The sequence below is a fragment of the Limanda limanda genome, chromosome 21, assembly GCF_963576545.1.
Source record: "Limanda limanda chromosome 21, fLimLim1.1, whole genome shotgun sequence".
Taxonomy (NCBI): domain Eukaryota; kingdom Metazoa; phylum Chordata; class Actinopteri; order Pleuronectiformes; family Pleuronectidae; genus Limanda; species Limanda limanda.
Genome location: NC_083656.1, coordinates 14,039,758 through 14,067,443, shown reverse-complemented (window position 1 = coordinate 14,067,443; position 27,686 = coordinate 14,039,758). Strand labels below are relative to the sequence as shown.

General features: G+C 43.6%; 1 protein-coding gene across 3 annotated transcripts; it reads left to right on the top strand.

Annotated features, from left to right (window-relative positions):
* The first annotated feature begins 1,154 nt into the window (after window positions 1-1,154).
* arhgap17a (Rho GTPase activating protein 17a) lies at window positions 1,155-27,686 on the top strand. Of its 3 annotated transcripts, XM_061094429.1 has the most exons (21): window positions 1,155-1,301; window positions 9,351-9,390; window positions 14,240-14,344; window positions 14,566-14,598; window positions 15,077-15,153; window positions 15,771-15,882; window positions 16,547-16,623; window positions 16,730-16,847; window positions 17,820-17,888; window positions 18,075-18,156; window positions 19,066-19,193; window positions 20,823-20,934; window positions 21,455-21,536; window positions 21,662-21,742; window positions 21,830-21,943; window positions 22,054-22,145; window positions 22,394-22,541; window positions 22,810-23,088; window positions 23,812-23,960; window positions 24,096-24,638; window positions 26,231-27,686. In XM_061094429.1, the coding sequence occupies exons 1-21, from the start codon at window positions 1,249-1,251 to the stop codon at window positions 26,404-26,406; spliced, it is 2,670 nt and encodes an 889-aa protein (XP_060950412.1). In that variant the 5' UTR covers window positions 1,155-1,248; the 3' UTR covers window positions 26,407-27,686. The 3 variants fall into 3 exon arrangements, with proteins under 3 accessions (XP_060950412.1, XP_060950413.1, XP_060950414.1); XM_061094430.1 differs by lacking the exon at window positions 14,566-14,598; XM_061094431.1 differs by lacking the exon at window positions 22,810-23,088.

Below are 27,686 nucleotides of genomic sequence, written 5' to 3'. Positions count from 1 at the left end.
AAGTGACATACTTTTACTTCAATACAGAATGTGTTTTAAAGGGATAGTTCACCCCAAAATAAAAAAAAAATCACTCATTATCTACTCACCACTATGCAGGGGGAGTGGTGGGTGAAGTGTTTGAGTACACAAAACAAGTTTGGTAAAGAGTGTTGCAGCCAAATCAAATATGACTGAAGTAACTGGTGACCACATCTTCAAACGCTAAAAAACAGCAGAAAATAAAACATGACATGCCTCCATGCTGCTCCTAAAAACAAGGTGTAAATGACACTACACCACAGGAGCAGTTTGGAGGATTAGGAATGTTAGTTTTTTTTTACTTTTGAAGAATTGGTCAGCATTTACTTTAAGTGTATTGGATTTGGCTGCAACGCTGTTTACCCCTGATATAAAAAAAAGTGTTTTATGGACTCAATCACTTCACCCACCCCTCCGTCGACATAGTAGTGAGTAGATGATGAGTGAATTTTCATTATTGGGTGAACTATCCCTTTAATCTGCTCATGGACAGACCGCTCTTATTAAAGGTTGTGATGGAAACATTTTTTTTTTTTTACAAATGACGAGAGCACTGATTTAAGACCAAGTATTTTAAAGGCAGTTTTCTAACAGTTATAAAGTGCGATTCCCTGCGGCCCCGGAGCTCCGTGTGTCGGTGGACTCCACCGGACAGTGTCCAGGGGGGAGGCGGGGCTCCGTGGCGGACATGCAGCGGTGCTCCAACGCTGTTTCCTGCCCCCTCCCTCCCTCCCCCCGTGTGCTGCTGGCAGAGGCGGAGGTGAGTCGCCGCTGTTCCCTCGGCTCCCTGCTCCGCGCTGGGGAGACAGAGAAAGCGGATTACATGCAGCGTTAGCTCGCCGGCTAACGGGAGAAAGCGCCATGAGCAGCCGCCCGGAGGTGGTGGAAGTTACTCCGGGACTTTAGCGGGAGTGGAAGAACGAGGTTCGCTGGGGGGGTCATGCCGTCTCCACCCGCGGGGACTTTGAACTAGTGTTCCCACTTGTGGAAGGGGGGCTGGGGGTTTAAAGCTTAGCTCCGGCGGCTAGCGAGGCTGCTACGTACTCTTTTTAATTGGCTCCATGGCTCCCGCTGCTTTCTCCCTGTCATAGCGGCGGCGAGGGAGGGAGGGGAGGGAGGGGAAAGTGAACACGGGGACGAGGGGACCCACCCCGGGGAACTTCATGAGCCGGGCTTCGACGCGTTTCTTCGGGGAGAGAAGACGAGGCTGCTGGCCACGGAGCGAAGATGAAGAAGCAGTTCAATCGGATGAAGCAGCTCGCGAATCAAACAGTTGGCAGGCGAGTATTTTTTAAGTTGTCCGCTGGTCAAACTTCCACTTCTCTCTCCGTGGTTTCTTTACTACTCCGCATTTAATTCACAATATTCACAGCATTCTTCCCTTTAACTTATTTACTGGCTTTTGAAGCTGCTTTAAAAAAAAAGCAACAGTACCACCACACCATCCCAGCAGCAGACAGTGTTGACATGGGAAAGAGTCATTTGCCTTTTCGATAGGACGTGACGCTGTTAGTATAGATGGAGGACAGTGTTAGATATACTGTCCATCGGTGTGTGCAAGCCCCCCCACTGCTGTCTCCCCCCATAGACCAGATGTCCCCGTGTGAAGAATGAATCAGCCTTCTGCACCGTGTTAACACTGCCTGATGGAAACACCAATGTGGCGATAAAGTGGCAGAAACAGCTTCTCCATTAGTGAAACACTAGACGCCCCAGCTTCAACCAGACATAAAACTTAAAGCATAAAAAGCAGATTAATGTTTAAGTGATGGAAGTATCTGACTGCCTCCACTTAAAGCATCCCTCCCTCTGAAGCATTAAGCAGCGTCTGAGTTCTGTGGAGATACAGGGCATGTTTCTCCACAATGAGGATGTGTTCAGCTGCGTTCATGCCTGTTATCTCGAGCCAATTTGCTGTTGTGCAAACATACGGTGTCCCTGTGTCACTGGATATTGAAAGTAGCCGTGGCTGCAGCCCGTGCCTTGTGAGGACAAGAGCCTGCGACACGTCAGAGGATGTTTTCAGCATGGGAGGTCGGCTCTTGTGGTGTCTGGCATTGTTGTGTGTTTGTGTTTGGTTGTGAACGTGTGGGAGTCAACATTGTTGGGCACCTAGGTGGACGGTGGGTGCACACAGGACTGGATGGTTCCAGATGACATCACAGACAGGCTTGGAACAACAATGTGTCGTTTTCAAATAACCTCGGGTCTGCAGGGCTGCCATAATAACATTTGAATCATAGTTCCAGTTTCCCAGCATGCTCCTCTTTAGGGGCGTCACCAGAGTGCTGGGAGAACACCTGCGATGGGTTGATGAGAAAGATTATCCACAACATTTTATATCACTTCTGGAATAGAGGATGTCCGGACTGAAGGCTGTCTCATCCTGGAAGACGTTATTGAGCATGTGCACAGCGACAATAGCAGAGCTGTCTTATGTAAATATATTATAATTCCCACATTTACATTGAAATATATATTTTTTTCTATTAATAAATTATAGTGGTGCATTAACCGAGTATTAACTTAATTAAATTTGTTATTTTTTTCTATAATGTCAAAAACTAGTAAAAATGTCTTTCACACTTGGCCAAAGCCAAAAAAATGAGAATCAGATGTCTTGTATTAACATTTTAAGACATATTACAGCTGTTGCTCAGTGTCTTTGCTCGTTTCACACGATGCAGTTGTTATTTACCCATCCAGCGCCCATTGTTGAAATAGCAAATGACCATGCACCTATATGAGCACCTATAGGGGCGTGTTGTACTTAAAAGAAGGCGTGGTCAGGAACATTGTTGGCACATTGCTGTCTTCAGGCTGCTAATTGTGCGATTTACCAACAAATATGTGTTTTGAAGTTATTGACGCAGTATTTCAATGTTGTTTTAAGGACACATTATTAAAGTAAACATAGGTGGGTGCACCATGAACGTATACACTGTCTCTCCACGCCCCCTTCACCTCAAGGAGCATTGATGGGATCCTGCTGTCTGGTTGCTCTAAGCAATGACTGTGTATATGGATGAAATGGCAGACAAAACATCTTAATCACCCCCTGGTGGTTGGCTGCAGGATTTAAGCTCCACCCCTAATTTGGGGGGGGGGTCTTGTTTGAAATGATTAATTGTTAATTAAATTAGTCTATTGATCGACTATTCAATTGATCAACAAATTATGTATTATTTGCTGCCCTGTTTACTAAATGAGCAGTGTTCTTTGTTGGTCAACACAAGTATTTTGTATTTTTTATATATTAAATATTCCTCTTTCCTGCCCTTTATGTTGTCATAAACAGATTACATGAAAAAAAACAACAATATAGCTCCGATATAATGTTCAGCCATTATAAATAACGTTTGTCCACAGAGCTTAATCACAAATATACATGTTTATAAGAAATGTTTGTCTGGGATAACCTTTAATGAACATTAATCATTATTGCATTCTTTAATATTACAGACTATAAGATACATTGACAAGTTGTTGGATAAACTGAAAATAAAATCATCCAAGGTAGCCAACAAACCAGGGGCAGTTGTTATTAGAAATTGGGTGTTTGGCAGAGATGCATTACAAACAGCAACTGCAATCTCCCCATCATAGTGTTTATTTGATGGAAACATTCATCTTCAAAGAGACTCTGCTGATAATATTGTTCCTATTGGCAGGAATCACGGCCTAGAGAAGCAGGGCAGCTGGAATACTCATAATTTCCTCTCTGCACTGTACCAGCAGTAAATTACGACTGTAGAGAGTGTAATGCATAAAACAGACATTTGTGTGTGCACGCGCGCTGTAACTTCCTGCATGTTTGTATGCACGTGTAGGGTTAATCCCTCAAGCTCTCGTATACATGCCCTCCTGAATGAGTGACCGCTTGGATGAGAGCAAGCAAGCGTACTCTGCTTTGTCCATTAAGGTTGTGCCTGCCTGCGTATCCACGTCTGCAAAAAGTTTGTCGTGCAGAAGGCCCTCTCCGCTGCCCCCTGGGTTCCTGCAATTGTATGAAGGTAGAACACTTTGTCCGGCAGGCGACCGCACTGAGGAAATCTCTCCTTCTTCTTCTGCAAACAGGAAACTGCCTGTCACAGACGCGCTACTGCTTTCTAGAGAGTATAAGAGAGAGGGAGAGCTGGGAAAGTTGATGTAGGGGCAGAGTGTGAAACTGAGGTGCAAGGAAAACAGCATGCGATTCAAGCCAGGGAACATGGTTAGAGTATTTATCTCTTTGTGGAAGATAATTTCAATGAGTTATGGGCTCCATAAATGCATGTTTGATAGTGATAGTAACACCTTTTAAATGAGATAATACAGGAATTCAGTTTTATAGACTATAACCACCAGCTGTATTAAGATAAGCTAAAACAATAATGCTCCACAGACACAGGGCAGAATTTGGCACAGCGTAAGTGGGTTTTCTCTGTTTTTTTTGGGATATTGACATCACCTGTTTAGATAAGTGTTTCAGTCACGGAGTCACATGATCAAGGAATGTGCACAGAAGCTGCTAATAAAGGACGGTTCAAAGGTAAAAGATACTGTAGAGTGAAGGAATGGGCCGTAAACCTGTGTGACCTAAGACACTGAACCAGTAAAACAGTGTAATCTGAGTCTATTTGGGGAACTGGAGCAGTGGCTTGGCTCATTCTCTCTTCTACTAGCTTCACCAACAGCTCGTAGAAATCAGTGTTGTTTGGTGGCCAAAATTTCAAAAATATTTCCGTGCAACACTTTTGTCACAGTGCAGTGCTTTATAGTGGAGGGGAGAGTCCAGCTGCTAACATCAGAAAAATTATGTTATTTTGAAGTATGATATTGTTATAAATGAATGAATGAATACTTTTGTGTTATGTTCCAGTTAATTATTGGCTGTGAGTATTAACTTCCTGGTTGGAAAAAGAACAAAGTATAATATGCAGCCTCACCCTTTTCACCTCAAGTAACCAATTTCCTTTGGGCAACCCTGATATGTCACACCCCACGTTTGTGTAATTGCTGCATAACTTTGAGTTTATCTACAAGTAGGTCAGTATGGTTGTTGATGAGCAACACCAGAGTTAATTCAGTCAGTCAATGATGAGCTTATCACAACTGACTGAATCTCTAAACTACACAAGCCTTGTCCTGTAGCTCAGCAGTGTCAGCAAAATCACAATTGGTTACAAACTCACCCCCTGCAATGCAAGTGTAATAGCGAAGTAACAGAGCACATGAGCATTTCTCCTTGCTCACAGTTTATCATTCACTGGCATTATAAACAGCCGTATTATATGATCCTTTCTCATATCATATTATATACAACAATGGCACTATGATGCAGATCTATTGTACTTGGAAGTCATGGATTACTTTGAAAGGGAGTCAAGCTGAAAAGACACAAAGAACAAAATGTCACTGTTTATAAGGATAGGTGACTCTGGGTGTTTCCCGTGCATTTGACCAGGCCCGTGCCGCAGGGACAATGAGGCGTGTTGCGGTGCTGCTAGTGATAAACTAGGTTAGGCGTGTTTGTTGAAGTAAATTCTGCTGGTATGTAATTATAATTTGGGAAGACCGAAAAATGTAAATGGACTTGTTGGGCATGATTAAGTTTTAAAAGAAAAGTGTCAAACGTTCTCGTGTTTTAAATTATATTTGAGTAATGCTGGACTTAAAAGGAGCAGTGACCACACTTAAGCAAAAGAGATTAGTTGTTTGATCAATAAGTTGATAAGACGGAAATAAAACTGCAACTATTTTGATAATTGACTAAATGATTTGAATCGGTTTTCAAGTAAATATGTCAAATTTCCTGGCTCCAGCAACTACAATTTTACTATTTTATAACATTTTATAAAGAAAATGATCAATTCTTTATTTAAAATTTACATGGAGATTAACTGATAATAAAATAATCATAATTCAGCTCTAAACAATGCTGAATGCTTAAATATTGTCAAATTACTTAAGAGTCACAATATTGGGATATAATAATCTCCCAGGAAGGAATTAATCGTGCCCCGTCTAGTACAGGTTAGCATCAATCTATAAAAGTCCACATCAGCAAGGTTGTATGGGCTGAGTCACTCAGTTATCCTCCCGGCTCTCTTTTATCTGGCTCCAGTATCCATTACTTTATGCCTCAAGCTGCCAACTGTTGCAGCGAGAGCAGGCCGACCCTCCCTCCTCCCCAGCCCGCTGATTGTGCCGAGTGGCCTGTAACAGCCGCTCTTTTGTGCGTTTGGCTGCAGTATTCGCTTACTGCCCCCCCTTCCGCTTTGATAGGAGATCGTCATGGTTACCCTTCTGAACTAGTGGTCACGGCTGTGCTGGGAGGATCTCTCCTAGTTAAGAAATCACATGCGGCGAACAGTGACACACTTTCCTCCAAAGGCTCCTGCTTCGTTGAGGCTCCATGGGGTTAGCTCTATTCACTCCTCGGTCAGCTGATGTAGGCAAAACAATTGTTTTTTTGTTGTTGTTTCTCCTCTGCGCAGCCTGTGCACAGCCTATTTCTTTCTCCTCTGTGACACCGTGCTTGTTCGGGTTGGTTTGCACAAGTGTTGCTTTTATAAAAGCCCACAACCCTTAGTGTTCACATGCCCTCTGATCATGCACTTACTGCCAGGTTAGGGCTGTATTTGCAGATTTCTCCCCTTCCCAGGTTTTCTTGCTCACATCAGCTGCAGCATGCAGAGTCAATAAATAGAGCTGGATCCCCGTCGAGCTTTTGTATTTGTACTCTTTGCATGTATACAGTTTAGTCTGGTTTCCTTTGCTGTTTTGAATAGATTCAGCTCCTGAGGTCATTAAGTGGAGCAGTTGTAAAGTGATGGTGGGAAAAAACAGTAAATGTTTTCAAGTTTTTTCGTGTCACACTGCAACAGAAGCTGCTTGAAGACAAAATTAAGCATTAAATTAGTTTTCTTGGCTTATTCCTGTATGCATGTACCCTGTAGTATATTACAATGCACTAGGACATTAGGTCAAGTTGCAAACAGAACTTGTGGGGGAGGTTAAGTCATATGTGCACATACAAACTTAATGAGCAACGTGCACAGGCGGTGTGTGTGTGATCTCTAGGCCTGTTTTCATGAAAGTCTAATTGAGTCTAACACACTGGTTAAGTTCACCTCTACAGGACCACATGAAGAGCTCTTCAGCCTGTAGTCTGACACCAGAACACGGAGTCCATACTGCGGCTTTATAATCACGTTGTGTATGGGTGTGTGTATCACAATGTGTGTGTGTCTCACTTTTCTTCATAGCTTCCAAGCTGGGAGCCTTGTCTGTAGGTTTCTGTGGCCTGTTGCATGTGTGACCTCACCATCTTGGCTATGGCTCTCCTCCAGAGAAACTCTTTCCGTTCATCTCCAGCCTCTAGATTATTCTGGCTTGGCACTTTTAGGAGTCTCCGATCCCCCCACCCCCAAAATGTCTGTATTTGTATTTCTTTCCTTCTAACCCCCCATACGATCATCGGCTGTCTGTCAGTCTCTGTTTCTCCCTGCTCCCTGCCTCTGTGTTATAATTGAAAGCAGTTGTGACAAGGTTACTATAGTGCGTAGAAAGCAGCTTTTGAAGGAGGGCCCAGCGAGTCACTGTCTGCAGGATCCTTCAGTTGAGATTTTACCATCATCATCCTCATATTGGGTGGGACTAAAGCAACAGAGAGTTTGACAAGTTTCAATAGCTCAAGGAACTTGCTCACTTCAACTTTATTTAACCAAATCTTAACCTCATATACCTCATAAAGATAAAAGGCCCATTAGACATTCATAAAGCCTAGAGGATCTCTGTGAATTCAGAAATGAACTGCTGGAGAATTGGGTCCGGAGGCTACCTAGAGTTTACCTTCCACACATGCACAACGCAGCGAGAGGTGGATGCAGGAAGTATTAACGCCGCTGCTGAGCTCAGCTGATCATGTTTACAGCACCCGACATTGTCCTCAGCAGTTATCACCACAAACTCGTGTGACATCTTTGTTGTCTTCCACGTGTGTGTAGCCGCTTCAACGGGAGATATTTGTTTTCTCTTTGTGACTCATTTTCTCATCTGTCGTATGCTATACTAAGAGGTCAGGGAGATAAAGTCCACACAGACTGCAGAGCCTCTCACTCCAGGGACAAAATGTAACTTTGCTTGATGAGGAATGAGGATACATTGTCATGCTAGTTCTGAATTAACCAAAGTGTGATTCATTGCAATTCTATAACCAGAACATGCAAGCAGACAATTTAACACCGAATATTTTTTTTAATGTTTGTATTTCTGTGTTAAATGGTTTTTGCAATGTCTGATTTCAGTGCATGTTTTAAACCACAAGTCCTGTTTGAGATATTGTTCTTTTAGCGAAGCTTTAAATGTAAAAATGTTTAAGCTTTACAGCAGTCCAGGATATCATTTTACCCCCAAAAAGATTTTAAAATTGGACACTAAAGCACTGGTATATCAGTAATGCAAACATTTCAGAGATTAAATTAAGGAACCAATAAAATATTTGAACTGTCTCTTACAACTAATTTGCATGAAAGTACTTGCATAACTTGATCGATTTGCATCATAATATAACCTCTGTACCTGCTAAATCGTCTAAATCGCTAAGTGTCTTTCTGCAAGTAAAGTACAACACAGTCATTGCATCTTTGCTAAATGAGTCTGTCTCTTAGTAGCTAAGTAAGTCGGCGCACCCCAGCTGACTGCCGTCACTGACCTTCTGCCGGTAGTGTTGCCTTTTCTTCCCTGTAGCCACAGAAGCCACCAGCCCATGATGGGGTTGATAAGCAGCATGAGCTGAGTCTGTGTTTCCCAGCCTTCTCCCTTTAAGTGAATCTAATCTGTCTGACCTCCTCAAATCCAACTATTAGATCACTATTAATAGGCTCAGGCAGAGCAGGGCGGTGTGGCTACGCACGACACCCTGAGCCTGGCTAGCTACGGCTTAAGGAAATCAAAGCTTGTTTATGCAGCAGAAATGCAGCTTCTGTGTGACTCTGTCTCTTTTAGCTGAATCTGTTTATTGTCCGACTTAGCGTCATGCAGACTGACTGCTGCTGTTGCCTGAAGAGAGTCAGGTTTGGCCTTGGCCTCCAGCACTGGATACCAGCCTTGTTGTGCCATGGCAGCAAAACAAATACACCCACCCTCCCCTCAAGCATTCCACCAGACGCACAAGTCAATACCTGGCACTGTAACAGAGTTAAATGTCAGTGTGGAAACCAGTCTTTCAGGAGCATTGGCAGATATTTTCACAGTGACAGAGCATTAGTAATCTGCTTATCTTACCGTATTGTTGTGTGGCACTGCTAATCTGTATGCTCTCTGTTGTTTTTTCTCATCCACAGAGCGGAGAAAACAGAAGTCCTCAGTGATGACCTCCTCCAGGTAAATCATAAACCTGACTGTAGACCTGTGACCAACCCTGATCAGTGTTTAGCATCTGTTTGGCAGTGGCTGCACTCTACATCCCTTTGTAATCAAAACAGCTCATTTGGTCGAAGGATTTTTGAAATTGTCCGACATGGGCAAACTTTGGAAGAAAGAGGGACATGCATGATGCACAATTCAATATTATATTTTTTCATCCACAGTGCACGAATGCAGGTAGAAAATAGAAGGTGCCTGTGCCCATGCCTGCGCAGAATTAAATTAACCAACTCATGTGGCTTTACACAGAAGAACTTGCAGAACATTCAGGATCAGTATTTGTGAGATTGGTCAGATCTGTTCATGATTGTGTCATCATGCTACAAAGATTTTGAATTCAATTCCGGTACCAGCTCTGGTTTCGGTCGTTTCTACAAAGTATAATGCAAAAATGTATGTTTTTAAATCATGTTAAATTTTGTTTAATGCACACTCCAACTTGTGATATTAAGTTTTCACACTTATGCAGGCAGTGGTCATCTTTGGTGCATGGCTTCAGTTCATTTATTCTCACATGCTAGCTCATATACCATTGAGGGCTCATGTTTTCTTTCTCACTTGACAAGGCCATTTCACTTATTAATCCACACCCCTTGGCTTGTTGGTGGATTAATCATCGACGAGCCTTGATGCAGTTGGAATGAAAAGCTTGTAAAATGTCACTCTTCATTTCACACAGAGTTAGTTACATGTCTTCCCTCGATAATAATCTGCAGCTTCAGACGTATAATTAACAGCAATCTTGGTTAGTGATTCATACATTCATGGGGATTCATTCCATATTTGGCTCTGAATTTTTCTCTTCTTAGAACCTGTTGCTGCTTTTCTTCTTTCCCTTGAAACTAATCTTTAAGTCTACATGATCTTGTCTGTAATATTATAGTGTGACTGGTCAGGGTTGGACACAGAACACAAAAACAATGACAACTTGTAAGAGGCCATGCAGAATTTGGTTTTGGTTTCACTACTGACTTGGACATTAAATGGTCTGATTGAAGCTTGAAGAGCTGCTGGGCCATTAGCTGACAAAGTAAAATAGAGCCCAACAGATGTATCTATATCAGTGTTTATGTTTGCTGATATGCACTGATATGAAAACTTTAATATTATTGGTATCAGAAAGGTTTCTCTTCCTAATATGGAAATCCTCATCTCCCCCCAAAAAATATATCAGTCTGGCTCTACCAACCAAGCAGCAGCTGATATCGCTGTTTAGTTCTCCGTCTCTGGTTGAAGATTGCTATCGAGTGATTTCACCTGGACTAGCATATGTGTTGTAAACTCTCAGGTTTGTTGCTGACACGCTCGGGAGAAGCTCTATGTGTGAGAACTGCTGCTGCAGGTATTTCCCCAGCAGAAATATGTCAGGCGCAGGCAGCAGGTGGGGTTGAGACGAAACGCTGGCTGCTCAGCAAAGACATTCCTGTCACAATTGTCTTAGCGTGTGATGTGAGGGATCATTGATGTTCAAACAAACTCAGCTGGCTTAACGTCACCCGCTGAAAACACCCTCTATTCTTCTTATTCCTGTCCCCACCCTCTTTTGTAGCCTGTGCATAAAACACATGTGAGTGGCAGCTAGAACACACACTGGTGTTAAATTTAGAGCCAGCCTGAGTCGGTGTAACACAAGTGCCCAAGCAGACAGCAGTGACTAACCTCGCGGGCTGATTTTCAGTGAAGAGAGGATGTAATATTCTGTCTGACAGTTGACTTTCACTGTTCCTCAAAGACACGATTGTTTTCGGCCCCTGTCTGGAAATCGTCCGTCATTACTCCTTGAGCTCTCTCACTTCACAGGGACACTGCTGTCTGATAAAGGAAAAGGGAGTGAGAGATCACTTGACCCCTTCATTCCAGAGATGGCTGTGTCACTTAAGACAAAAAAAGCTATTTTCATCCCCTAATTAATGAGAAGCCCATTTTATAAACTTTGACGCTAAAGTATTTTTTTCTAATTCAATGCATTCACTTTCAATTAGCCTTCTGTAGCAGTTAAAGTTGGGGTTGGATGAGCCTGGAAAAGCTAGCAAGAGCAAGCTACACTTTGAAAAAATGCAACTGATACATCCCACGCCCTTTCCATCTGCCCTCTCGTCGAAGCTTCACCCCTATGAACGCGATTTGCCTGACAACTGCTCGAAGCCGGCATGTTTTCTCGTGATTCACTCGCTCAACTTCTGGCTATTGTCTCTGCATCAGCGGTGTATGCCTTGGCTTGTGAAGAATGGTCATCCGCAGTGAGAGTACGAGCAGGGTACACGCAGCCAGGCACTTCCTGCGAGGGCCACATGCACCAGCTTTTCTTTTTCAGACAACTTTATTTATTGATGGCTATTGGTCAGATTACACTCTGGACAGGGCCAACATATAGAGACAGACATCCATTCACAGTCACATTCACACCTTTAGACAATTTACAGTCTTGAATCAACCTAATCCTCAATCTGCATGTCTTTGGACTGACTAACACTTCTTTGTGACCAGCGAGTTATACATTTTGTTCCCTCACCCTTGATTCTGTCATGTTCACGACGCCAATGCTCTACTCAGCATTCTTGTGCCAGCTGTCCTGTCCTCGCCTTTCCTCTACATAGCAGCCACAGACATACTCCGCTCTAATAGTTTAGGACATTTTACAAGGTAGCAACCAGGCGCTTTAAACACTAATGTGTTATATTCCTAATGGGAAACAAAGGATATCTTGTTCATCGATGGCTCACTAAAATAACTTGCCTCTGACTGCGTCATGTGCTGTTATTTCGGTTCATTCTGGACTTGTCCAGACATGTTAACATCCTTTCTCTTAGGAACCAGTAAACAAACACCGGCGCACAGACACACCTTCTCTGTCTTTATTCCCCGTCTGTCCTACTTAGCACTGGGATTCCCTGCTCTATGACGCGTCATGGGATTGACCAGCTGTTGACCTCATCACACAGTTTGTGGAAAACCACACCCATCTTTTGGTTCTGCTCAGGTTTTCCCATTCCTCCGTGTATTTAATTTTTTTAGTGCAACGTGTTGTGTATCCAAGCACGATTAGTTACAATGAAAGGAAGAACACTGCAGTTTTCCTGGTGCCATGCAACCAAAACACTTCCTATACACCCACACAGGAAGTACGTCCCTGTTAGAGTGCAAGGAGGGGAATCCCTGCTTGCTTTGTGCCTGGTACTCACTGGACTGAGTCTAAGCAGTTTTCACAGGCCTATAGCCTGTGTAAGCAGAGTGTGTGCGTTTCTTTTTTTGGTAAGTTTGTATTTAACCCAGCTGTTTTTGGAATGCCGGGGGCCACCATGGGTCAGGGATGACGTAAGAGCGCGAGAACAGTGGGAGGGAAAACAGAGGCGGATATCTGCTGTGGAATTCCTGAGTTCCGACTCCTTTCTGTTTTTGGAACACAATTGTCTGGTATTCGGTTGATCCTCCCTACGTATTTTTCTGACTCTGTTCCTGCATGCTTTGCCCTCCAGACCTCAGTGTACCCATTTATTTTTGCACCCTTGTTTTTCCCAGCTCCTGCGTACATGTTTGTGTCCTTGAGACACTTCCAGGCTCGTGATTTAGTTTGTCAGATCAGATTTTTCTATTTTCAAAAAGCACAAGACACACCTGTTCTGTTACATGCAGCCCAATGCTGATTTTCCCACGGGACTAAACCGGTTCTTAACATCATCTGTCTCCAGACTATTAAGTAGACGAACAGTAACTTGCAATCATCAGCTCTTTTCAGAGGTTGGTGACAGTCAGCCTAATGTTTACACTGACTGTCAGGCACCTGGCATGACTAGGACAGTGAATAGTCATCCTGCAAAGCTTCAGTCGACCTCTGTCCTTAAGCCAGAATAGCTGCACCCCCCCATCAATGACAGTATTATATGTTGTCACCCGTAAAGCACAGAGTGGATCTGTGTAGTCCGGCTAGTGGACAGGAGAAAGCCTGTGTAATCAAGAAGTCCTTTTTTAAGACCAAAGAGCCCGTCGCTCTCTGACACAGCCCAGTGGCTGTTGCTATAGAGACACTTCCGATGAGTCATCTGTTTGAAAGATAACAATTTAGCATTGTTCCGAAGGGACAAGCCTTATCAATCATGTTTATGCTTTGACCCGTGATGCTTTCAAGGCAGCTGAAAATCAAATCTCAAGGGTGTAGTTTCACGGTTGTAGGATGGAGACAAGTTAATGGTGTTGATGAGATTAAAGACACAGTGTGTAAGATTTGGGATCTGTTAACATAACTTGAATATAATATTCAGTTATGTTTTCACCATGTTTTTATTAGCGTTAAACAGGGATGTCCAACTCAATGTAGTTCATGGGCCACATACAGACTATTTTGATCCCAAGACGGCTTGACTAGTAAATCCAACCGTCTATATCTGTACCGCTTATCCTTTTTTTGAGGGGGAGCTGGAGCCAATCTCGACTCACAAAGCTTTTACCTATTAACCTCTCACACTTCCAAAGGCCTGTCGAATGTTGGGGCGCACAATTTCTGCAGTGTTCACCACATCTTCACAAACTCCCCCTCAGAGTGTGGCTTTTAATTTGATGTTTTTTTGTTGGCAGTAATTTAGCTAGCCTTCGCAGCTCCATCTCTGAACGCTCTGTTAAGACCAAACAGAGGCTATTCTTACCAACCTACAATTCAGTTACCCTGTTCTTGTTTATCCTTACAAGTGTCTGTGTTTTTCACATTTCTACAACCAAATGCAACTTGGAAAGATTTCAATCTAAATGGGGGATGACTTGAGTTCTGACACTCAGAAGATATTTATGCTCTCACATCCTTGGTTATGTGCAGATCGAACGGCGCATGGAGTTGGTGCGGGTGGTGTCCCACAACACGCACAAGAGGATGGTGTCCTGTCTACAGGGACACATCGGTGCGGACGCAGAGAAGAGACATGTAAGACATAAAATCATTTTCCAATAAAACATTTTTATTGCTGCAGGTTATGAGCTGTTGTGGATGTGATGTGTAATAACAAAATCTTTTAACACCACCCCTCACATGTATTTTGAGTTTTCAATGTTTACAGTAAAAATCACGACAAAGTATCCACAGTAGGCCCTCTGTGATTTTTTTTTTGTGTTTTCTACCCCACATCAATCAAAAATGCACTACAGTCCGTACCACGCCTCTATACAGGAAATGGTCAGGTAAAGGACTGATTACTTATTCCACTCTCTGGTCCTTAGCACCACTCGCTCCATTTCCCATTCAGACATCTGTCATCTTTATTCACAATGCATGACACTTTTTCCTTTGGGGTTTTCTGGTATAAAAAACAGGATGTTAAAGAGTCATAAATGTTTTCGCACTAATATAAATTGTCTAATTTTAAAAGGAAAAAAAAGTGTGAGTGCTGTCATTTGATAGATGTCTTTCTTCCCTAGTTTGCACCTTAAGTACCATTTAACATCCGTATTTTTCTCCTTTTGCTCGGAAAGCTCTCTTCCTCTCCCTGACTCTGTGAATTTACTGTTGTACTCCTCAATGGAATGTCCTTGGTGTTTTTTTCCATTGCACACTGAAGTTACTGTATCGAAATGGGTACCTTTGTGTCTTTGTCTCAATATAAGTCTAATCACTGGCTTCCTCTATCCCTCTGCCACATGCACACACACACATACACAGAAAAAGCTCCCTCTGACAGCTTTGTCCCAAGCGATGGTGGAAGGTGGGAACCAACTGGGAGAAGACTCCTTGATAGGGTGAGTCGGTGATTGATTGACGTACAGCACATCCAGTTCCTTGTCCATGGCAACTGTTGCTATAAGGAGCAGATGCAGCTCAGAGAGTGTGAAATACACGGCCGTGTATTCAGGCCGTGCAATCTGCCCAGTTTTATTTTGAGTTGACGGGACTTTCAGCAGTTCCCTTTAGTGATGATCCAATCATTCATTGTGACAGAGAGGCAGTGTCTTTTTGAGGTTCTAGAAAATGGCACGGCAGACATGTGTCTGTCTGGAACTTAAGAGGAAGAGAAAGTAAATCAGTCAGTCTGCTGTCATACTGTATGGTTTTATTTTAAGGCCCAGACGTTTTATTGCTTGAAAATCACTATGTGCTCCTGGATGTGCGCAGCAAGAAATGATAAGATTACAGTGACGTGGTTTTGCTTTCAGTTATTGATTGAAAACAGAGATAGAACTAGCGACCCAGACATAGCTCCTTCTGTGTTGTAAAGATGAGGTGACGTGTCATTGCACTGTCTCCAGAGGACCTCACATCCTAACCTCATAGTGCTGATAAGATAATGAGGCATGAATATGAGTATGTGGGATTTTAACACTCCTTCCTCTCTTTGTTCGGGTGTGTGCATTAACAGGAAGATGATGGAAGTGTGCGGTGAGGCAGAGAATCGTCTGGCATCAGAATTGATGCAACACGAGCTGCAGATAGAGAAGGACGTTCTGGATCCACTCAGCCAGCTAGCAGAGGTCAGAAACTTCACTTCTTGTGGACACAATCACAGCGAAACACAAGTTTAAATATTTAATAACACATTTACAGCTTGTTTGCTTGTTTAAATAGCCGTTACATCCGTTTTCTCTGCTTTGTTTGGTCTAAATCGTACTAGAAGAGATGAGTTGGGTCTCTTTCTGGTATGAACCACCCACTTGCAGAAGAAATGGAGAGAAATTTGGGCAAAAGTCACATGTTTCCCATATTGGTTAGATTTAGTAACATGAGCCCGTGAGGTAGGAGAAGTAAAAGTCAAAACAAAACTAACTCATTCCCCTCGCAATATTAGCTTAACACAGTAACTTAAAGACTGTTCATTTTTCCAAACATTATAACTGCTGGCTTATAGACATTGATTACTTTGTACCAAAACATTTTGTTTGGAAAGAGCCAGGAACGAGATTCACAGGTATGCTGTGATTGATGTAATTCTTTTGTGGCATTTTAGTATAAAATGACATGGTTGTCACCTGCTAAACAAACCAAAATAAATTTGATATTAATCATTTGACTGACTAAAAGGCTAATCAGCAGAAAAATCTTAGTCACTCAGGAAGAGAAAAAATATTGTTTGCCAGTTCTTTATCACCCTAATTACTTTTAGGCCTGCTCATCATGTTTTGGGTCTAATTTTCTTAGGTGGACATCCCCAACATCCTGAAGCAGAGGAAACAGCTGGCCAAGTTAGTGCTGGACTACGATTCCGCCAGAGCAAGGTCCGTCTCATCACCTCTTACCTTTTAACACAAGTCCACAGCATTTCACATTGTGGTTCTGTCACATAGAAATAGTCTAAATTTTCCTTTGTCTCTCCAACTTTAGATGGTTGCAGGCAACCAAGTCAATAATCTCAGGAACGAATACACATGCACTGACGGCCAAGGCTGACCTACTCAAGGAGGAGGTGGATGAGGCCATGAATAAAGTGGAGCTTTGCAAGGTAACAAGCATGTAGATGATTCATACTTCTTTATAGTCACGTTTATCAAGTTCACAGCCGGCCATATGTATTTGATCCTGAATGAATGGGAAGGCTAAAGGTCATTTATGGTCTTGGGGCACTGAGTAACAGCAATCCTGGTTAGAACATTAAACCAGTACGAAAAATTATCGCCTCAGTTGCTTGACAGTCCAAGACCCTCTGGCTCTCAGCTTGCTGACGCACACAAATGACTGAACATGCCCCGTCAGCTCCGTGCATGTGTGTTTGCATCTGTTCAGTTGAGTCACTTGTGACTTTTTACTTGTGTATTGGCTGCGTGATGTGTCAGGGTTTTCTGTCCAGGAAGCGCAGAGCCTTGTGTTTCCTTTCCCCCCGTTCTCCCTCCCAGTCTCACTCCGGCCTGCCAGGAGCCAGGAGGATTTATGACTCACGTGGTGCTTAGCTGACCACTGATGTCCGTCCGTGGGCCACCTAAAACAATCCATTCTCTTGATTGATGACGCTGTGTAGTGGAGAGGGAGATCATTGATTTATTAATGACAGTTAATGCAGCAATACGGCTCTTTCCCTTTCTTGGCTTGTATTTGTATACACTGCTGTAACCGAAATTAGAGAAAATTGTCTGGTACAGATCTCTTGGCCTATGTAGCAATGTGTATGTGTGTTTACACATTTTTAAAAATTGCCAATTTGTGTTTTCAAAACGTAGAAAAAACAAATGCAACCAAATATAGTGATATAACTTAATGATGAAGGCACATATTTTCTTCCTTGTTTATCCTGTAAATACAAGTTTTCATATCTATAAACATTAACACAGATACAGACATGTCAGTAAAAGGCTCTTATTGGCTGATACTGTCGGCCATCTGATATATTGGTCATGCTCTAATATAAATACCATTAACATTAAGTGTTTTGTTATCATTCAGTGCTCCTCCTGTTTAACTTCCTGTATTTCCCCCACAGGATCAACTTGCTGCCGACATGTACAGTTTTTTCTCAAAGGAAGGCGACTATGCCCGTTACTTTGTAATGGTAAGCTCAGCGTGTCAGCAAGTCCAACATGTGTTTGCATGAGTTCCTGTGGGAATATTCACAGCTGCACAGTTACCGGGGGGGGGGTTAAACACAGACTTGGCAAGGACTTTTATTTACTCTGCTGTCATGTACTTCACTGCTTGTCTGATTCTACTGACTCTCTATCTCTCTCTGTTTCTGTAGCTCTTAGAAGCTCAAGCTGATTACCACAGAAAGTCTCTCACTCTTCTGGAGAGCGTCTTGCCCACCATCCAGGCTCAACAAGGTATAATACACGTACACAAGTCTTTTCACTCACACCCAGTTAACACGAAACAGAGCAGCGGTGTTATAGAACAATCACACACAAGACTGTGTGTGGCTTGTATTACGGGACCTCTTTTATATGTGTTCTGGAGAATGTGTGTGTTTTTCTTTGGTGCCTCTGTTGCGTGGTGTTGTCCCTTTCAAACAAACCTTTTCCTGATGAACAGAAGTTTGTGTTTCTTATTCACTTCAAGAAATGAACCAACCCATTGCACTGTTCAGTTACATCACGTCTGTTTTTCCAAAATTCTGAACTACACTTACCCCATTTTAAGTAGAAGGCCATAACTGAGGCGCTGATATTAAAGAACACTCCAGTGTTTTCCAAAAATAATCTATTTTCCACTTTACCCACATAATGTCTCCCATTTTAGCTCTCCCTGTTTTTTGTCTTTACCCTCTTAAGCTGTTAAAGTAGGTTGTTGTTTCCTGCACTAAACACATGTATCCAAACCACACAAGTCTGGTCTCCCAGCATGTGGTGATGACTCACGAACTACACACACACACACACACACATACACAAAAAACACACACCTGGGTTTGTGTGTGTTTGTGTGTGTCTGCTCCTCCAACCCCTCGCCATTTCAGTCTTCTGCCTCCCCATTCTCTCACATTAGCTCACACACGCACATAAATAGAGAAGGAAGGTCGAACAGTCACTCCTGCTGGCTGGGAGCATGTGGTTATTATTATTTATTTATTGAGGGGGGTGAGGCTAGGAACTGGCCCTGGGGAGAGTTGTTGACCCAGAAATCAGCCATAGAGACCAGCAACAGACTGGTTTGCACTGAATCAACATGAATAAAGTTACAGTATCTAGTCTCACTGCCTCCCTCTCATTATGAATTTTCTCTTTGGTGATCAGACTCGTGGACAGAGAAGCCTGCATTTGGCACGGGGCTGGATGAACACCTGAAGAGATGTGGAAGGGAGATCGCTCTGCCATTAGAGGCCTGCGTCATGATGCTTCTGGAGACTGGCATGAAGGAAGAGGTGAGGAGGTTAAGATGGAGACAGAGGGAGAGATCAGACAGGGACAATAATAAGTGTAGGTGGAAAGCTAGGAGTGGAAAGTATGGATCACCCTCTCCTAATGTACGTTGGCTGTGCTATCTACTTGTTTATTCATGCTGCATGTGCCTGTAGTTGGAGAAAACGGTTAAATGGGTTCAAGTTGGGACACACAAAAAAAGGATGCCGTTCAGGTTCGGTGGGCTTGGCTTATTTTCACCTGGGCTTGGACAGAAAATTGTGGCCCGAGCTGCACTTTAGTCCCCATCAAGACACTGTTGTGAGAAATGAAGATAATTGGGTGTCATGTGGAGCAGCAAGACCTCTAAGAGGTGACTCTCAGGCTCAAGAGTAACTGAACTGACAAAATATCATCTGAAATGAGAAGTTCCTCCTCTGGTCTTGTGGACTTATGCTCAATCATCAAGCCCATTGTTAGCAGTCACTGTTTGTTATAAACGTTATGTTAACGCAAAACAATGTCAGCAACTGCCTGATTTAAATGGCACAATCACACTCTTTTATCTAAATAACCAGATATTTAATTTTGAAAGAGATGGAGACCAAAACAGAGCTACAAGACTTAAAATTGTCCTTGAGTTACAACTACCGATTTTTATAATTATTTTAATGTGACTTTAAAAAAGGCAGTTGTATGCCAGCATGTTGTATAGCGTGTCAACTTTAAATGATGATAGTATGTCAGGGCTGTCAGCTTGACTTTTTCTACCTGCCAATGGCCAAATACTGATAAATTAAACTTAAAATAATAGTGACCAACAACAGTCAGTAATGATTCCGAGGTATCTAAACATGGTACAGTATTTTATACCATGGATTATGATTTTGTCTGTTCATCTTAATTGCTCTTCTGTTTTGCAAGTGTGACCATGTGTGAATAAAAGGAGCTGTCGCAGCTCATTAAAAGTCTCACGAAGCTGTGGCTGCGATTAGCGGCTCTACTGGACATTAACGACACCGAGATTTAAATCGTTTGCACGAATAAACATCTTAAGTCTTGAGGAGATGGGCGGACAGACAAGCTGTAAACAGGGGAAACTCTGTAAAGTTGTTCCAGAGACACTGTCGCCCCAGTGATTTATGAAATGCGATGTCCCTTTCCCGAAAACAAATTTAGAATACAATAGAATCCACTTTTCTCCCGTCCATAAATCAGAGCGTTTTGTATGTGTACGTGTTTGTGCAAATTGTTTTAGAAAAAAAAAGAAGTAGACAGAGTGCAAGGGTTAACTGCAAAGGGCGTTATTTGTGGCCCTATTCATTCCCTGGTGAGCCCAGACTGTGTCATTGTGGTGTGAAGACGGCTTTTGTTTATGTGTCAAAGTAAATAGCTTGATGGACTGTGAGTGCAGGGTGTATTTGTTTGCCTTCTTTAAGGTTTCATTATGTGCAGCTGGCTGGGGGAGTGTATGTAGTGGATTTATACACACTATCTATAATTGACTGCTCAGAAAGTGTGTGTGTTTGAGTGAAAGCAAAGGGCGGTGTGTGCACATTAAATGCCTGCAAGTATCGCTGCCGTTGTTTGTTTGCTGGCAAAGTTACTGTGGTGTATTTATCTTTGTGTTTGTGTGTGTGTGCATGTGTCAGGGTCTATTCAGAATCGCAGCAGGAGCGTCCAAGCTAAAGAAGCTAAAGGCGGCACTGGACTGTTCCACTTCCCAACTGGAGGAGTTCTACTCTGACCCCCACGCTGTTGCTGGTATGTCCGAAAACCAAGGCTATTTTTGAATGACTGTATTTTTTGGGGAATAAAACTTCTTGACTGTTGATAATTGTGTCTTCTTGACTTCTCTGTGACATCCTCCCAGGCTAGGCTCAGACTACCAGAGTTTTAAAGACCGAAACGATTTTAATAATCAGGTTCCATCACAAACATTAAGAGAAACTTCACAGACATTCTCTCTAATCTTCTTAAACACACCCACACTGCAAGATTAGAAAATATTATACTACATATTATAGGATATTAAAATTATTGCTCCAGAGGCAGTGGCGCACCACTTCAGTTCTTATATGTTATGTGTTCATGGGGAACCAGATGTTAAAATGGAGAGTGGAGTGAGGCGTCAAGTGGCTCTAATATTAATTCACAAAAGAAAAAAAATGAGTCTGGTTAAATCAGCCCGAAACTTCCTGAAGTCTCAGCCCAGTTTAAATGATGTTTTATGTCCTGAAAAGCGGATTCAAAACTGAAAGTACAAATGGACATTTTGTTTCAGGAGCGCTGAAGTCCTACCTGAGGGAGCTCCCAGAACCTCTGATGAACTACCAGCTTTATGATGAATGGATCCAGGCATCCAGGCAAGGCTCACAACATTATCACTGGAAATAAGACACATCAGTGTACTGCAATTAGGAATGTATATTTGGACCAAGTACTATATGTCCCTGCTTTCAATCGTACATTTTGTTTTCTATATATCTAGTGTGACAGACCCAGACAAGAGGCTCCAGGCACTCTGGGTTGTATGTGATAAGCTACCAAAGAACAACAAATCCAACCTGAGGTTAGTTGTTTTATTGTTATACAAGTCATGACAGTAATGCATTAGTTTTCCTGTGGTATGACCGTTTACATCTGTGCTCCCATGCAGGTATCTGGTGAAGTTTTTAGCCAAACTGGCTCAGGACAGCGAGACAAACAAAATGACTGCTAGCAACCTCGCCATTGTCCTGGGACCCAATCTGCTCTGGGCCAAAACTGAGGGGTGAGAGGGGATTGAGAGGGAGGGGACAAAATTGATGATGAAAATTAAAAAAGAAAAGGGTAGATGTATGTGAGAATCACATTTTTTCTCATCTACTCGTGTCCACCCAGGAGTCTGGCTGAAATAGCTGCAGCTACCTCTGTGCACGTGGTGACCATCGTGGAGCCCATTATCCAGCATGCAGACTGGTTCTTTCCTGAGGGTAGGTTCTGGACCCCTCTCCACCTCTTGTTTCTCTCCATTCATTGTAGCAGGTCACAGGCTATCGTACATCAGGGACGCACGGTGAAGGATATTGATGTCGACTGCCTCGTAAGATAGACAGTTGGCATTGATCGAGCTTCCAAGCACCAAGATAAAAATCACTCTCGTGTCTGTCATTTGTTCCTGCTAGACCACTCTGCAAGATGTACTTTATTTTATCTGGCTAAATCTTATCTGTCCCTGCAGAGGTGGACTTCAACGTGTCCGGCATGTTTGCAATGCCCATACCGGCATCAAACCACAACAATCACCTGGACTATGACTGCAGCACCATTGAGAGGAAGAGGCCTGGCAGTTCGATGGGACCAGAGAACGACACAACGCGCAAAGACAAGTAATCAGCCATGATTTTCTCTGGAGCTCCTTCTGTCCCACACCGTTGATCACTTAATCCAGTGAATTAATTCTTTGGAAATGATTTCACCAGTTGCTTTTCCGGGTCCTTTTCTTTTGCTTCCGGTACATTTTGGGCTAATTTGGATTCTTATAATATGACCCTTAACACTGTTTTTACTGACTTCTCTCTGTGTGTTCTGGGGTTTTGGTGATTTCTCCCTCCTTTAATGTTTCTCTCTCACCGTCTCCCCGCCCTCCCTGTGTAGCACCCCTAACAAGCACTCGGACCACACCCTCCGTAGAGGCAGTAACACCTTAGGTAGAAAGCAGCACACTTCACCTGCCTTCCAGCCCCCTTTACCCCCTGTGGAGGCTCCAGGGCAGGGGCACGGGGCTGGGCAGGTCCCCCAGGCCTCAGCCGAGCCCCAGCCACAAGCTCCTCCGGGGGGGGCTGGGCCTGACGCTGGCCAGCATAGCTTGGCGCAGAGTTTGGCTGCTCTCGCAGCAGCTCAGCAGCTTCTAGCCCAGCACACAGAAGAGCTCAGGTAAGGGCTGCTCTCCTGCATCTCTGCTGCTGGTGGGGAATGACACTGCATGCCACACAGACAGACAGACAGATGGACAGTTTTCATGTAGTGTGAAGACATATCTGCCATCTCCGTGAACTCAGTCATAGTGCAATTGATGCATGTTTCACTGGTTGATTCTAGACACCTCCTCATCTCACAGTCACTTTGGCTCAGCATGTCTCTCCCGCAAAAACCACAAGTTTTCTTACACCACCACCAGTTCCAGCTATGCAGACTTGTCTGAAGTCAGCCCACAGACACCCAACAACAATGGCTGCTGTCATTCCGCTAACAGTCGCTTTCAGGGCCTCCGGACTTCCCATCCTTCTGCTTTTTCTCCCCGAATCACTGGAATCAGCACTAACTGGCTCCAACTGCTTTGGGAGGCCTGGACCTTAGTGTCCGTTGTGCAGCGGCTGAAGGGCTTCTTTGATTTAGTTGGTGAAAGGACAACATTCACGTCCACACAGATAAGACTATTCAGCTCAGCGTTCTTTAGCTCCCACGCACTCTGTTGGGAAGGTGAATTTAGATGAGACACCCAGATACAAATTGTTACGTTTATTATCACAACATCTAATCACTGAGCTTTATTAAATACCGACTAGTAGTGGATGCTCTTGTAGAAGCAGTGCGCCAGAATTTCAGATTTCAAATTAGTAGGTTTTAAAACCCTCTTTCTCTTCATCCTCTCTGAAGCAACCCAAGGCTACGTGACTCCACATCCGGCCCGACCCCTCTGCTCCAGAGGAACGGCTCTGGAGGGGGGGGCCAGTCTGTAGGACACATGGGCACTGGGAGCTCTGGGGCTGGATCCAAGGGGCCCAGCCCTCACACGCTGCGCAGAGGTGAGACTTTGCACTCTGGTATTTCATTAAAGGTCATGAATCATCCAGGTCAAATTACGTGTAAAGTTTGAAAGGAAATGTATTAATGCAATATCTTTACTTCAATTAATCACACGTTTCTTCAACATCTTCCAGGTACCAAGAAACAGGCTCCTCCCCCTCCTAAACCGGCAAACCCCCCTCCCAGCCAGCCCTTTAATTCAGTGAACCACGCCTCCTTGTCAGGCTCCTCCCAGTCCCTCAGCCCGACCCCCAGACCTCTGTCCAGCCACTCCCCCACCTCGCCCACCTCTCCGACCTCCCAGCCATGTGCCACGCCCAGACGCCACTCCAGCAACCAGCCACCGATCCAGGCGCCCAGCCACCCGCCCCCGGAGCCTCCGACACCGACCAGTCCCGTGATGCCGCTCGCATCGCTCGGCCAGTCCTCCGGGGACCAGCAGAGCTCGGACCCCTCGCCTCCGGGCACCCCGACCCCTCCGGACACCCCTCCGCCCTCCACCGCCACCCAGGATGCAGTCGCTCCTCCGTCCCCGTCTCCCTTCCAGTCGGGGTCTCTTCCCCGGCCGCGACCCGTCCCCAAGCCCCGGAACAGACCCAACATCCCACCGCCGCCTCAACCCGGCCCACTGACCGGAGACACTAATGGGATCTGTGCCACTGCATACAAGATGATGGGTGAGTCTTAACTCTCAAACAACACCTGCATGTCAGTTTGCAGATGAATGTCACTGCTCAACACAGGATGTACTCTCTCTCTAATAGTCTTGCATTGTAATACCTCTGCAGGTTAAAGAAGCTCTTGTGAGAGGTTTGTTGTTAATTGACTTTTCACTTGCACTTTTTGTTTGTGTCTAGAACTCTCACTCCTCATTGTCATTTTGTTTTGCCTGCTGCCAACACCAGATCTCATTTACTGCGTATTAAAGTCCATCTATTAAGAAACACATTTCAGATTTTGTTAAGAAAATATCCATGTTACACAAAAAGAAGAGAATATAAACCCTCAGGAGGGAAGGTGAGCTGATATTAGTCCAAACCAGTTCTATATAATACACCCAGTTCACTTCATAGACTGTATATAAAGATGGACGACATAACGGCTTCACAAAAATGAAGCCTAATCATCTTACTCTTCCCCTGTGGGATGACTGAAGTATAAGTCATGGATCCTGCCTCCTCTATGTTAGTGATTGGGACATGAACCAAACTAACAAGTCAAAGTACACGTTGAATGAATGAAATGTCATGATTGACAGCTGAGACTGACTCGTGATTGGTGGAGAGCGTGTATCGAAGGGACCCTGTTACCACTGCTCCTATACACGATCACAATCGCACAGATACACATCATCCATCTTTATTTACAGTCAGGATGATCATTAATCACGAGTCACTCATCTTTATTTGCTGTCACTATAATGTAACATCACCAGTGAGGGTTTGAAAGTGATGTGTTCTTACTGAGGGTGAAAAACTGTGATCATTTTCAAACCCTCAGCTGTCAGTGGGCAGTTTGCTATTTTTAAGTATTGTTTGACTGTAATTTATTGTACATAACGTTTCATTTGTCATCGTGGTTGTTGTTAATGAGTTTTAAAAGCAGCATCCCTTCATCCAGCATGTGTACTGCTTCTAATACTTCTACTACTGACATGCATGTTTTTAACTGTTCTTGTCTTGTGATTAATGTCTCAGCTCTAGACGTTCAGAACAAACAATCAGAATCCTAATCCTGAAAACACATAGATCTTTATATATATATATGCACGTTTTTATATATATATATATGAATTTAACAATAAGCTGAAGAACAACAGCTATCAGTTCAACTCTGCTTCCTTGAAATCACATTTTCCATCTGCTCTCTGTGCCTGTTGCCCTGCTGCTCTCAGTCTCTGACCAAACAGCGCCTCCTGCTGTTCAGCCACTGAGCCTTTGCAGCTGCTCACACTATGGAAAATATTACACAGCCTCACTGGATGGCACACTTGGCACCGGCTGGAACGGTTTTCATGCTGCAGGATGAGGCTGCACATGTTTGTGATTAGGGCCAATGTTCTTACAATGTGGGCATGAATAGTGTGTTTATCCTGTGAAGGATGTTTATGTTTTGTTGTGTGTGTGTGTGTGTGAACGTCTGTATGTGTGGAAACTTCCAAACACTATCAAAACAGGAGGAGTCTGTTCTAGCTGATGTTCTCCTTTGAGTTTCTGCTCTTCCTTGTCTTCTCACTCTGATTTATTTCTCCCTCATCTTGTGTCTGCAGACCCGTCCATGTCTTTCAAAGGGCTGAGTCGAGCGTTGGTCCCTGAGTTTGCTGTAGAGCAGCAGCCAGCGATGAGCCCTTCATCTTCCTCCTCCTCCTCATCATCCTCCTCCTCCTCCTCCATGCCGCCTCCTCCCAAAGACTGTGACCTGGACACTGAGAGCACCGTCCTATAAGGAGGAGACCATGACACACTCTGGTCCAGAAACACCCCTCACACACCTCCTCTCATCATACACACACCTCAGTTAGTCTCCTTCTGTTTCCTGCAGCCCTCCTCACACTGAGACCATCCTCTGCTGCTTTTCAGCACCATGATCCACTCTTAACGTGACATACCGCCCGTTCTGGCAGTGATGGACGTCCCAGTGCTCTCAGTGAATAATGGCTGGGCTACATGATTGTTTGACTTAACTTCCTCCCAATGTACACAAACGATTCACATCATTTGGAGCCACAGCAGGGATCGTGGTGCAGAGCCGCTGTATCCAGGCTCAGCTCGGCCAATCCTGAGTCAACTTCAGCTGTCAATCATGACGTTTCACCCTGTTTTTATAGCATTAAATAACTAATGAAACCACGTACTAGAAAAATGTACACTTGAACAAGAACTACCTAAAATGAGAACAAATTATTTGACGTGACTTTATTTGGCTCCATATCTCGCCCACTAAGGAGGCAGGGATTAAGACCTATACTTCAGCCAGCCACTAGTGGGCGGTCAAGATGATTATGCTCCAACAGAGCTGAATTAAAACGGTTAATGTTATTAGAAATCTGATGGTATATGTGTTCAATACACAACACTCTAACTATCTCAACTTAGTCAACACTTTGTTGTCAGAATGTTCGATTTACTTGCAAGTTAACTAGTGTAATAACACTAACTGTTAAAATTACAGACAAAGATTAGCAGTAGATTATTATTTTTTTTCCACATTAATTAATTTATAAAACTATAGAGTTAAGAGCTGAAAGTCAATTAAAGGGGAAACAATTTTTCATGATCGATTAGGTTTTAAGTCAAATGCTAAAATGAAACGGTTCCAGCTTTTTTTCAGTCTTCCATGATATTTAATAAGATCTTTGTCTCAAGGCACATTGTACAATTCACTTTCACTCATAGTGGAATTGAACTGACCTCGATTCAGTTTTTTACCGCTTCGCTAGTTTCAAACTCAAGCTGTCGGCCATTATTCACTCACTGAGTCGTTTTGACTACCATGACGGTGCAACGTGTGTCCGTGAAGAGACGTGTGACACACACACTTACACACACACACACTTACACACACACACACATATCCATCTTCATACCGCACTTCCTGCAGAAAGACCTCCAGACAATCAAACAGCAGAGCGGGAGGACAGAAGATTCACCAGTGACGCTGTCGGACATTGATGCGTAGCAATATGAAGCACGGCCACTGACTGTGAACAGAAAAGAATGGGTTTT